Source organism: Spea bombifrons, chromosome 1, assembly GCF_027358695.1.
Source record: "Spea bombifrons isolate aSpeBom1 chromosome 1, aSpeBom1.2.pri, whole genome shotgun sequence".
NCBI classification, from domain to species: domain Eukaryota; kingdom Metazoa; phylum Chordata; class Amphibia; order Anura; family Pelobatidae; genus Spea; species Spea bombifrons.
The window spans coordinates 123,257,105-123,269,869 of record NC_071087.1 but is presented as its reverse complement, the minus strand read 5'-3'; the positions used below and the strand labels follow the sequence as shown (position 1 = coordinate 123,269,869).

The window sequence follows — 12,765 nt, the reverse complement described above, 5'->3', positions numbered from 1 at the left end:
AAAATATTACTGTTCATGGGTATGACACCTTTTGTGCACAGCAGTTGCAACCACTTTTGAGCTCCACATCCTCATCATTCTGTCTGGTGGAGTTGCGGCCCGATGATCACCCAATGTTTTATGCAAAAGAAATATTACTTGACTCCATTTAAGATTATAAAGATTCTGATTTGAAAGCTTCTTCAAAAATACTTAATCATTGCACATGGCATCTTCTATTATGCAGTCACCCTCAACATACTTAGCCTTAGGATCCTGCTTGCTTTTTAGGATGGAGTAATGCAGCTTGGTTTGACCCGAGGAAATTTAATATTATTGCACATCAAAGTTTTATTACCCATTTATTTTAGAAGTGAAGTTTCTAAGTGATATACAATGCAATTTTAAACCGATTAAACTGGGCTTAAATATTTTAGACACTTTAAACATTTGGTCAATGAGAGGAGTAATTACTTGAGGCTAGCGTACATAGATTTGTAACTTTTACAAAAGTTTCCAGTTCTATTTAGCTACCCTGTTCTTTTGCAGCAGTGAAGCATAAACAGGGCTCAGTATAACTATTACAAAGCATTAAGGAAATAATAAAAAGCAAAAAAAAAGGCACATTTTGATTTTTGAAATGTGGAAATGTTTATTTTTAGTTTGTAAGCGGACTCAACAGGGTCATTCTCAGCTTTTGTTTCTGTAAATCCAAGCTCTTATGTGATGTACTTCATGTTATGTCCTGTACAATAACATAACATGTACAGGGCATAACAAAAAAACATTGTACAGCATTGCTATAAGTATTTTTTTGCCCTCCTGCTGGAAAATAAAGAAATGACACTCTGCTGGATTATGAACATCTCCGTAGCATGGTACTAGCTATTAACTCTGTAGGCTCCTAACAACCCCTTTGACAAATAAGTAGTGCTTAAGGAGTTTATATTAACTTCGATCATTTTGAAACGGAACCCATGGAGTTTTTTTTCCCCGCAACTCTTTATACCCATCTTAGACCAATTGAACGTATTTGCCAAATGGGAAGCTGTCATCACTTATATACAAAGTCAGCGGTGAATAAAAGAATGGTGACCAGAGTCTGACTTGACTTTATGTTGATAAATAAAATTGTATTTAGTGAAAAATACCCTCTTTAATAGTTGAATGGGAAGTGGTAAGTATTGCCAGGATGCCCTAAATGTTTTTTCCTTATTGTAGACTTTGAAACCATGTCAGCTAACAGACTGTCTGCTTAACACTATTTAAAAAGAATACCACCATGATTTACAGCTGCTGAGAAAAAAAAAATTCCATGTAGTGGCAGCATGCTGCAAGAAGCGGATGTCGCAGATCACAGATACCTGGAATTTTGGTTTCTCAATAACTCACTTTATCGGTGGTATTTGGGTCCTGTAAACATTATTGAGGTTATAGACTCAATGTAAAAACTGTACAAGCTCGGGGAAAATTATGCACATTGAAATATTTGCCCAGCTATCACAAAAATCGATACAAATTTCAGCGGTATGGAAAAAAATAAATAAGAAAATGTCAGGCAAAACTAGCGCTTTTCTGATAATAAAAAAAAAGTAATATAATGCAATGTGAGAAAAATAAACTAAAAACATTTTATTGAAAAACATAAGAAAAAAATCTTAATATACAAAAAGGCCAAAGTTCAATATATTAATGTATATCTGCAATAGAATAGGCATTTTCCAGACATTTTGTGCAAAGAAATGAGATTTTTCAAAAACCTTAACAATTAAACACATCAACTGTTATCACCCACAACCGAAATAGATGTAAAAAAGCAAAGTCTGGGGTTTCATAATGCAACATCTTTAGAATCATGTTTTTATACAAGATTGGCTTCTTCAAAATGGAAGTACATTCAATCTAAACAATTGGTTTGGAGCAAACATAAGATTAAAAGGGTCATAAAGAAAGTGCCTGAATCATGATTTTCTTTCTTTAGCACAGACAAAAAAATAATGGGAACACAATTGTGATGTCATTTGGAAAGTGAATTTGCTGGAACTGGATAGGAAAAAAAACAAGCAAAGGTCATCGCCATCTTTGTTGGAACTACAGTTTAAGCCAAACAGTATAATGGAACGGCCATGGCATTTTGACAGACCACCACCATAAACGTAAATAAAAGATGTTGAGTGATCTACATTTAAAGTTTTAAACAGTAATTTTTTTAAAAAATCCCATCATAAGTATTTGACAATGGCTGCTGAGGATAATCTTCTCTAGAACCAGCTCTGGTACAAAAAAAAAAAAATAAAATAGCAAATTTGACAGTCTAAACCAATGATCTCAAAGTAGTGACTACAACAGACCATGTATAGCATGGTTTCTTCTAAAGAAAAAACAAAAAAACTATTTTATGTCTAGAAATACAAAATTGTCACATCACTTAGTGTTAGCCCAATGCCAAAATAAAAAACCCTGCTCTTCACAAATCATTAGACAGTAAACCTTTTTCAAAATGACTTGATACAAGTAGTCCATGAAACACACCGTAATTTTCCGTGGAATAGCAATACAATTTATGTGAATAAAACAATAATGTTTTCTCTCAAATGTCTGCTACAAAAGTACCATAAATGTACTCAGTTTAATAAAAGATTTAGGCACTTGATAAGGTCTTGCTTGAAAACATTGCCTAAATGCTCAGAAAATGTTAGATTAAGGTTACTTTAAATAGAAGCCTGTGGACTGCAAATAAGCCAATATGCCTTCTGTTAAGGACCCCCTTAAAATTAGTTACATGGCAATAATAGTTTAAAACAAAAAAGCCCAGCACACCAAAGTTTATTTTAAAATCTACAACAGCCCATGAAAATCTGGTCAGTGCTATTTTGGCAAGAATAAGCATTACCTGGTTTAGAGGAACCTTTAGGCCAACACTAGGTTTGTTACTGAATCTGGCCAAATATCTGGTACACTCAAATGTCTAATAGCCTGGCATCTATAGGACTGGAGTGTGATGGTTATACTGCTGGACAGCCTTAATAGTGCAATGAGAAAAGCAAATTCCGTTTACACTTCTTATGTCATTAAAACTGAAAATTTACAACAGACTGGTCCAATTTAGAATATTACAGGCACTTTATCAGCCAGGTCATCCGATACTGCGCTCCAGTTTTGTAGAAGAAGAAAAAAAAAAAAAATACAGGTATTGCTAGATTTTTCCATTCGTTCTGGACTGCTGTCGTTCGTATTTCACAGAAATTATAAGGAAAATGAGGAGTGTCACTGCTTGTATAGCTGCTAGCAAGAAGAAATAAAAGTTCAAGTGGCAGTCGTTAATGTTACCTGAAAAAAGAAAAAAACAACACTTATATCCTTAAACAAAATGTTCAGCAGCATATCAATCTACAACTTGATTTCTTAACACAACCAAGTGTAAGTCTGAGCTTTCTGAGATACTTAACTAGGTTGCCTAATAAAATTCAACTTGCAGCGGGGAACTCTGTGGCTTGATATCTTCCAGATAACCTCCACTGGAAAAGCTGACCTCCTGTTGTCTATTCACTATGTTAAAACTATTTTAAACAAAAATGTGTGGTTTCCAATACCTTAACATGTGATGCATCATGTTTTTCTCAGTGGGAGTAGTGTTCATCATATGATCATTAGTCTTGTTATGCTAAGGTTTTAACCCCTTATTTACCACGGGTGTTTTGGCCCAAAGACCTGAATTTTCTCACCATGATTTACCTTTTCATTTTTCTCGCACCCACACAAATTATATATTGGTTTTTTTTCAAAGACAGAGCTTTCTTTGGTATTTTTAGATGTATAGTGCAACTTTTAGTATGAATACATTAAAACAATGAACATTTTAAAAAAAGCAAGGTTTTTTTCAAATATTTTACAACGAAAATGGTCCCCAAACAAGTTCAAATACATTAATGCGTCTTAAATTTCAAGAAAAAAACAAAACCCCAACATGCATAGGTTTATATTTTTGGAAGTTACAGGGCCCAAAATGGGCCCATACCCTTTTCCAAACGTTACATTTTCTGAAGCCTATTAGAAAGTGTGTACTCTAATGAAGTTTGTGAAGTCAAAGAATCGTGCAATCCTTACAAACCAACACCTGATGGAGCCAATTCCTACACCTTTGACAACATATCAGCTGGATTTTCAACGACTCATAACCTCACAAGACCTCTAATATCAGTAAATAGCCTTTGAAAATATTTGGTATGCATGCATTGTGTGTGATATGAACAGGTTATATTATTTATTCATACATGTAGCTTAGAAACCAGATATGAATAAATATTATGCACACTCATTTCTTAATATTTCTAAGTAATTTTTGTAACAAGTCTATTGTTATTGTTTTTCAGTAAGGTGTGGTTCTTAACAATACATTACAAACAAGCAAATTCAAATTGTTTAGTCTCATGGGATTAAAACACAGATTTACCTAGATCTGTATGGCTACTCATCCACCCAATACCTGGTAAGGATACTAAGGCAAGAAGTCCGGAGCCAACAAAGGACCCAATACCAGAAAAGAAAAAGAACAGCCCCATGATGGCGCTCTGCATGGATTTAGGTGCTGCAGAATAGGCAAATTCCAATCCTATGGAAGAAAACAAGCGGCTCAGGCTCACACATATGAATATTATTTCATTGGTATTTTATACAATAGCCCAAGTAGTGTTTGACTGAGTTGAAACACTGTCTGTGTTTAGGACACCCCTATATTATATAATTTGTGACCCCCTCAAAAAAAAATACATGAAAAACCAATGTGTCCTACTTTCAAAGTAATATTTTAAGAGCATTAAGTTTTTGGGGATGCAAACTGGGTGTACTTTGCTGATCTCATGATGCAACCTACATGTGTCTGTTGCCTATTAACCTGCTACACATGCAAACCTTCAATCACAGTAAATGGGAATTATATTTAAAAATAAATTTAAAATTACAAGGAATATTTTGAGACTGCTAGAAACAGACATTGGCGGTAGACAAGTACATTCGATCCACCTAGTCAGCCAGTTTTCCCTGATATAAAGACTCAAACCTTAATCAGCCTATCCCCCATCCACGTTTAAATAATCTAATCCTTGCTTGTCTGTAGAGGTAAATTAATGAACAGCTTTCCTTACAGACACAACAATGGTTAACAGTAGTTTGCATATTAATTATGCTCCCCCAGAGATGTGTACTTTTACTTAATGTAATAATGTCTTACTTACTGAGAGGATGGTGGATATGTGGGGCAGCCTCCCAGCAGAAGTAACCAAGTATACAAAATCCATGAGATTTTTATTTTCCTCATTTTGCACCTCTATTATGAATTAGTCTTTGGTTGAGATTTTTGAAGATTGATTTATTAAATTTAGTTTTAGAGTGATCCGAGATAGTATTTTTTCAGTATACATATGTCTGGCATTGCAATGGTTAACTATAGCCTTTTTCCCCTCCTTTTGCTGTATCTAACCTTTTCCTCCCTGTCCCTGGTTGTTTCCTGGGTAGTTTGCACTTCCCAATACTTAAAAAAAGCAAGATCAATTAGATTTATTGGTCTATGAAAGCTTAACATTGTACCCACTTTGAACCTTGACCACATTTTCTGGGAATGCTGCCAAAAATGCTAATTATAGGTTGCTTAAACCTGCAAGACCCAGAAAAATAAAGTAACATTTTGTAATTAGTCAACCAGAAAATGTGTGAACAGGAGAGATAACTCCACTATAGCAAGCAAACGGATGAACGAAACTTAAAGAAATTTTGTTTGTTTCGTCGGGTCCCTACTCGTTATCAGAGGTTCATACGAATGCACAAATGGGCAATTCGCGTTGAAAAACAAGTTCATACGAATCGAAATGCACAACTCAAGTGTACACATGAACACACTGACCGTTGCAGCTTGAATGGTTTGTACCGGTGGAAAAGTGCATTTATTTATTTATTAGAACTTACCTGCTATACTTGCAAAAATCTCACTAAACCCAATAAGTAAGTATTGGGGAAGTTGCCACCATATAGCTAGATCGGCAGCATAGTAAGTCACATTTCCAATCTTCTGGGCTATTCGGTCATGTGTCACGATTGATAATCTTTTACTTTCCAGGATGCCTATAGTTTAAAAACAAAGCAAAATAGAAATGTGTGCATAATACACATATATACAGGAGATATTATATTATAGTGGAGATATTGGTTTAAAAAGAGGACACAGAAGTAATTATATGGGAGTATTAACCCAGCACTAGATGTTGGACATAAACAGCACAAGTATGCCTAAGGCATATTAACCATTATGTTGCATTCATTTAGGCAGGATGATGGAAATAAAAGATCACACTTACCAGCAGCTAGTACAGAACAAGTTACAAAAAACATTCCAACTGCAATTCGCTTGAGGGATGATGGTAACAGGCCTCTTCTTTTGAGCATTGGATCCACAAACTTATCTTTTAGTGGTATCAGAATCAGAATGAGCACAGCGTCAAACATTGTTAGCCATGCCGCTGGAAACTGTAATGTACATGTATAAATAAAAGGCTCAGCATCAGAAACCAAAAGGAAGGATTTAATAAACACATGTTTAACCGCTTAAGGACAATGGGCGGTCTCTAAACCCATTGAAAACAATCCATTTTGAGCCCGTACATGTACGGGCTTTGTCATTAAGGGGTTAATTCACAAAGTATATAAGATACATAATGCCAAGAAGGGTTCTGTGTAAACTAAATGGAAATCTCAGATGGGCGAAATAACTTTTCAAGCTGGTGTTTTGTCCGTATTGGTAAAAAAAAATATATATAAATAAATGTGGTAGTTCACAAATTTCTATTACCGGAACATTGGAAGTAAAATACTTACTCAAACCCCGGTAACCCAATAGCATTTTTTTTTCTCAAACAAATAAACACCTTACATTTCCATCAAAATGACTAAACTACTTAGGACTCCAAGGCCCTTGTCTTCAGCCCCCTGCTAGCTGATCAAACTGCGATGATCACAGACAATACAAAACTCCCTATTCCGGTAGAGAAAAACATGGGAGGTTAAATTAATACTTAAATTTAACTCTTTAAATGCTGGCCTCAACCGGGATAGGGAATTTGTATCCCATTATCACTTTGTAGATTAACAAACCAGACATGCACACAACCTGACCCCATTAGAGTTGTGAATACCTCCTGACGCCTCCTTTTATGACTCCAATCCACCTCTGATTTTAACACTATTGACTGATCAAAGAACCTTGCCTTAGACATTTTGGTGTTATCTGCTTCCCATTCTTAACCATGTTATTTGACTGATACTTAAAGAGAGGTCTTTCACATTGTTGTATAACATGCCTGATGAAGGGACCTGAGAGGTCTTGAAAGCTTGCAATCTATATTTATTCAGTTAGCCAATAAAGGTATCATTCAAACTCCGTCTCCTGTAATTCTACGGCTAACACGGTACCAACTCTCATCTTTTAGGAAATATCTAACATATTAATATATGGTAATGTCATTACTAGTCTTTTTTCCCCTTAAAGAATTATAAAAGCGAGCTGTAATATTATTTATTGTTTTATATAGCGCCTTCAAATTCCGTAGCGCTGTATAAAAAGGGGACATGATGCTATCACCAAATTTCCTAAGTATACTCATTATAAATTACAATAAAGGAAAACGTTAAAGGAACTCCTTTGGACGTTTATTTTTGCAATTTTAGGTATAAGTTGCACAGTCCTGAATTTATTTTATGAAGTTATTTATTTACATTTCAATATTCCGACACATATTCTGTAACAAACCAGGTCAAAGCAGAACATGAATTCTGAAAACATATGCAAAGCATTGCAGATAGACTAATGCGTACCCATGACCCTCTGAAACAAGGTTGATATGCTACATAAATATTTAAAATATCAGCATCTACAAACAAAAAACAAATGTGCTTACCGTATGGTCTTTATTGTTGAATATTTGTGGTATTCTCAAATGAAGACTCTGAAGAACATAGGTAGTTTGCATCTGCAAACAAAGTTAATGTAATTAATTATTGTGCTTCCACCAACATTAGCATCAAATGCTGAAAGTATTAAAAGGGTTTTAAACAACTAACACAATTTCAAAAAATTCCACAGAAATGTTAAAAGGGATTGTTGGATATTGTATAGGTGTAAATGCCATAATGCTGTAATAAATCTTAGAAGGTGAAATACAGACAGCACACAATACAGACCTGAAAATACACAGTCCAGTAAGGAATAAGAGCCAAGAATACTGGAATAATCTTCACCAGGGCTTTCACGTCTTCTACTTTATCATCTCTGAAGGGGCCTCCATTTGAGGATTTGGTCGAGTCTAAAACGCCTTTATTATTCCTTTGTTGATGTGAAGAATTGCTCTGGCTATTGACACTTGAGGAAATAAAATGAGTAACATTAACAAAATATTTAATAATTGTTTACTTAAACCCAGACACAAAACGTCTATTTAGCATAACCGATCCCTTGCTTAAAAGAATTATGGCGACAGTTATTAACCGACTAAAGTCACACTTTCTGGCTTACCTATTAGGAAGGGGCTCATTTTTTTCTACACATTTTTATAAACCTCTAAAGCGATTACACAACATTTGTCCAAAACAACAGGCTCCAGCAATACAACTACATACAACTAACGTGGAGACTTAAATTATTCTTCCTCCAAAGTGCAATTTTAATGTGTCCAGCCGTATTAAAACGGGGCAAGGAGTCATGCAACACCATAAAGATTAGAGCTTTTAACAGACCCAGATTACAGAATACCTTAATCCCCAAATTAAAGGAGCTCTTCAGTTGCAAAATACAATTGGACCCTGTAATACATCAAGCAAATCTTTTTATTATTTCATCTTAATTTTATACAATGTACGCAGTTTGGTGGTCCTGAGAAAAGTCATGAATAAGGAGCATGTTATAGTTATATTATTCAAGGTCCACTACAGCCCTATTATACATTAAAAACATGCATGTATTAGTTACTGAAGCCTTTTTAAGTTCTCTCTCATTCTGCTTACACTTCCTACTTTCAATATAGGCAGTTAGGCGAGGCAAAAATGTTATTTTCTAAAGTCAATTAAAACATGTAATAAAAAAATTGATCTAAAAAAAAATAATAATAAAAAAAAAAAATTCGCATTGGTCAAATGTCTCTGGATTATGCCTTCATAACACACGGTGCAAGCGATTGGTTCAATAATTTCAACATGCCTTATGACACACGAGGTCATGACATACACTAAAGGGAACCCCCACCCACCCCAACACCAGCTCCACAAGATACATACACGTTTCTTGGAGTCTCTCTTGAATGCTTCCGCGAGCAGCAGGAATAGGCCAAAATTCTAAACATATCAGTGAATGCGCTACCGTCTGCAGGCTTTGTAATAAAAAATGTTTGTCCACACAAAAACACCAAAAACGAAACACCAATACAGGCTGCGGGGATGATGTAGCCTGTGAGAAACCCCACATTTTGCTGAACATATGCAATTCCACTGAGAGAGATGATTGCGCCCAAATTAATGCTCCAGTAGAACCAGTTGAAGAACCGACGTGTTGCCTCTGGTCCACAATCTTTAACCTAGAAGAAAACAACACAAAAAAGGATGCTAAATTGAAGCACAACACAAAAATATATGCGGCATTAATGTAGAGTTCTATAACGGCTCACACCCAACTTACGCTTGCACATTACATAGCAAAGTACTTTAAAATGTAGGAATCGCCCAACTCAGCATGTGCTTACAGTGGAATTGTTTTAGAGAATTCCTTTATACCTGACCAGCAACAAAGCCAGATCGTTTATTTGCTATTTTAGACTACAGTCTACAGTACTAGATTGTAAGCTCGCAAGAGCAGGGCCCTCATCTCCTTTTGTACCAGTTTGTATTGTATGTGCTTTTGTATGTGAAAGTTGTTCTACTGACTGTAATAGCGCTGTAGAATCTGCCGGCACTTTATAAATAAATGTAATGTCTCAATTTAATAAGCCTCCTAGACACCCGGTGCCAGACAGCCAATTGTTTGTGATATGCCTTATAGTATAGCAAACTTTACTCATGCTTACTCTGCTATTTTGCACAATCCCCAATCCTATGAGACGGGAACACTAAAGAACAGCCAACAGATGAGAGCATCAGCTCATGACTGAAATCCTTCCTTTATTATCCTTGAGTCAGCATCATGTGGCTCATGTTCTCCAGATACAACTATTTCAGGCCCAGAGGTATTTTTAGCACCGTGATTATGTCCGTGTCCGGGTCCATTTGGAATGGCACAGTGAGGGACTTTAAACATGCGTAGGAGTGGAATAAAGCTATCCTGAACCTAAGACCAATGAGTGATTAAGGTCCAAGCCTTTACATCAGGAAAACCGGGCAGAACGGTTCTCATCTGCAGTCAAAAGTACATTCTCGGTTAGAAGGTAACATAACCGCAAAACACGGATGTTAAGTCGGAATACCTTAACATTTAAAATATTCTCTAAATGTTATCTTTGATACTCTTCTACTTCTCAACCAGATGATATTTGATCTCTAACATATTTCTGTAGCTGGTGAGCCAGGCAGAAGTGTCCAGTTACAAGCATTTCCATAAAACGCACAAAAATGACAAAATATTGGTCTAATGCCTGGAGTCCTCCAAGCCCTGATCTAAAGACAAATTAAAAGTAGTTCCATCTTAGTTGTTGTGTTACTTTTCAATATCCAGAAACATTTATTTAATGATTTGCTTAAACTCATTAGATGTATGAATAATTTGTTCCAACCTTGGCGGTACGCCGAGAAGCAGAGAAAATATATTAATATGTCACAAAAAGAAAAATTGTCCCACTGTGTAAATATTGGGTAGACAATTCATAAATTACTTAATATATTAGTTTTATCTTTATTCCTTTAAAACTAGAAAACTGGCCTTGGACTTATAAACTCAGAAGCCATGTCTCCTGGTTTTACTACTTTATAGTTTTCTAAAGTGTGCAGGTTTCCATTAGCATCTATCACCATGCCTGACCTGACATAGCCCTATATCGCCAGAACGATGGCTACACAGCATAAATTATAATTTAAGAACGTCCTTCTTGATATCACATTTTTCTGAATATTTTAGCAGGTTAGTTTACCTATTAAAACTAAATACTGGTGGGTGGTCCGTCGTATAACAGCACAAAACGGGGTGTCTCAGCTAGGTTGAGGGTTAACTAACCATCAGAATTTATTATCTCTTTTCAGTGTCAATGTATCCTTTAAGTGGAAGTTTCATGTATTTGTTCTAACTTTGCTGAAGGTGTTAAATACTCATTCCACTGTAGGCTGAATGATGTGTGGGATTCGGAGTCATCTGAAGTGAAAGTCACAAGAAAAAAACCATGTGGTTTACACAGGTATCCCTATATTAAACAACTAAACATTACTGAATATTCTCCATATTTCTTGTAAGTTGGTAAATGATACAAGAGTTTTTATACATAAAAGAAAATGGCTTGCAAGTTTCTCTATGTCTGCTAATTCTAGCATCATTATTGCTGTAGAGCATTTTGATCATGCACAAGACGAAAGCATCTGCAAAACCCAGCTACATGATAGGCACCGAATCTACTATATCAGCTAGTTAACATGCCTGTAATCTAGTACACCAAAACTGTATTTACACTAGAAAGTGGTAAAGGCAATTCTAGAATTTGTGTTCTTACAAAAGAAGCCAATGTTGAATGTTAAACCGTGCAGAGAGAAGCTGGTCACAAAGTACAGTAAGAACACTACAGGTCATATTTATGCAGATCACCCCTGGTGCACTGATTTTTTTCATTTGATATACCTGGTCTGCTCCGAATGGGGTGATGTTGGCCTTCACCGATCCCACTCCCAAGCCCACGATGACTAGTCCTATAAAGACTGCTGGGGCACAGTACATCCTGCTCATCTCCTTGCAGGGCTTGGCAGTGGCATTGGCAGGGGTGGCGCAGTTGTCTATGACACCCAGATGGATATCCCCGCAGAAGCCAGTCATGGTACCCGAGTAGGTGATCATGGGGAAGGTCACCATGCCCAGCAGGTACAGCAACATGCTGATTAAGATGGTACAGAAGCGACCAAGCCAAGCATCCGCCAGCCATCCTCCGAAGGGCGAAACCAGGTAAGTTATGCCCATGAAGATCAGCAAGGCCTGGCTGGCCTGGGCACCCTCCCAGTTATAGATAGGTCCATTAAGGAAAAGCACTAGATTAGAAGTAATGCCATAGAAGGCCACTCTCTCCAGCAGCTCAGACAGAAGCACGGCGAAGCATGCCAGGCGGCGGCCGGCGAACGCCGAGACCGGGGCCTCAGTCCGGCCTCCTAGTAGCGGGGCCCGTTCAGTGTCACGGCCTTCCATAGCGGGGAGTCCGGGGAACAGAAACAATTACACAGCAGCTGCCATGTCATAACAAGCCAGGAGTCCCGGAAATGCGACGGGTGTCACTGACAGCCTGGTCCTTTCGCTCTATAGTCCACCCGGGAGCCCAGAGCCAATCCCGTCTGCTGCCGCACAACGTAACGCAACAAACCAGGTCCGTCAATAACCCGACAAGTACCAAGCCGGTTACTATCACCCAGATAACTCGTGACCGTGCGGAGTTTTCGGCGAAGGTACCGATTGGCTGCTTCTCAGTCGCCCTGCCCTCATTCTATCACCTGATTGGCTTCAAGTGCTGCCTATCAGAAGACGTAGCTTTGGTCTTCCTAAACGTATACACACACTCACACTACACGTGT

General features: G+C 37.0%; 1 protein-coding gene across 1 annotated transcript; it reads right to left on the bottom strand.

The window, feature by feature from the left end:
* Positions 1 to 2,789: 2,789 nt before the first annotated feature.
* SLC15A4 (solute carrier family 15 member 4) lies at positions 2,790 to 12,765 on the bottom strand. The gene is made up of 8 exons (XM_053471788.1): positions 11,831 to 12,765; positions 9,298 to 9,593; positions 8,209 to 8,377; positions 7,926 to 7,997; positions 6,330 to 6,498; positions 5,941 to 6,096; positions 4,433 to 4,591; positions 2,790 to 3,309 (listed from the first exon to the last, which is right to left on the bottom strand). Exons 1-8 carry the CDS (start codon positions 12,383 to 12,385, stop codon positions 3,176 to 3,178), a joined length of 1,710 nt encoding a protein of 569 aa, XP_053327763.1. The 5' UTR covers positions 12,386 to 12,765; the 3' UTR covers positions 2,790 to 3,175.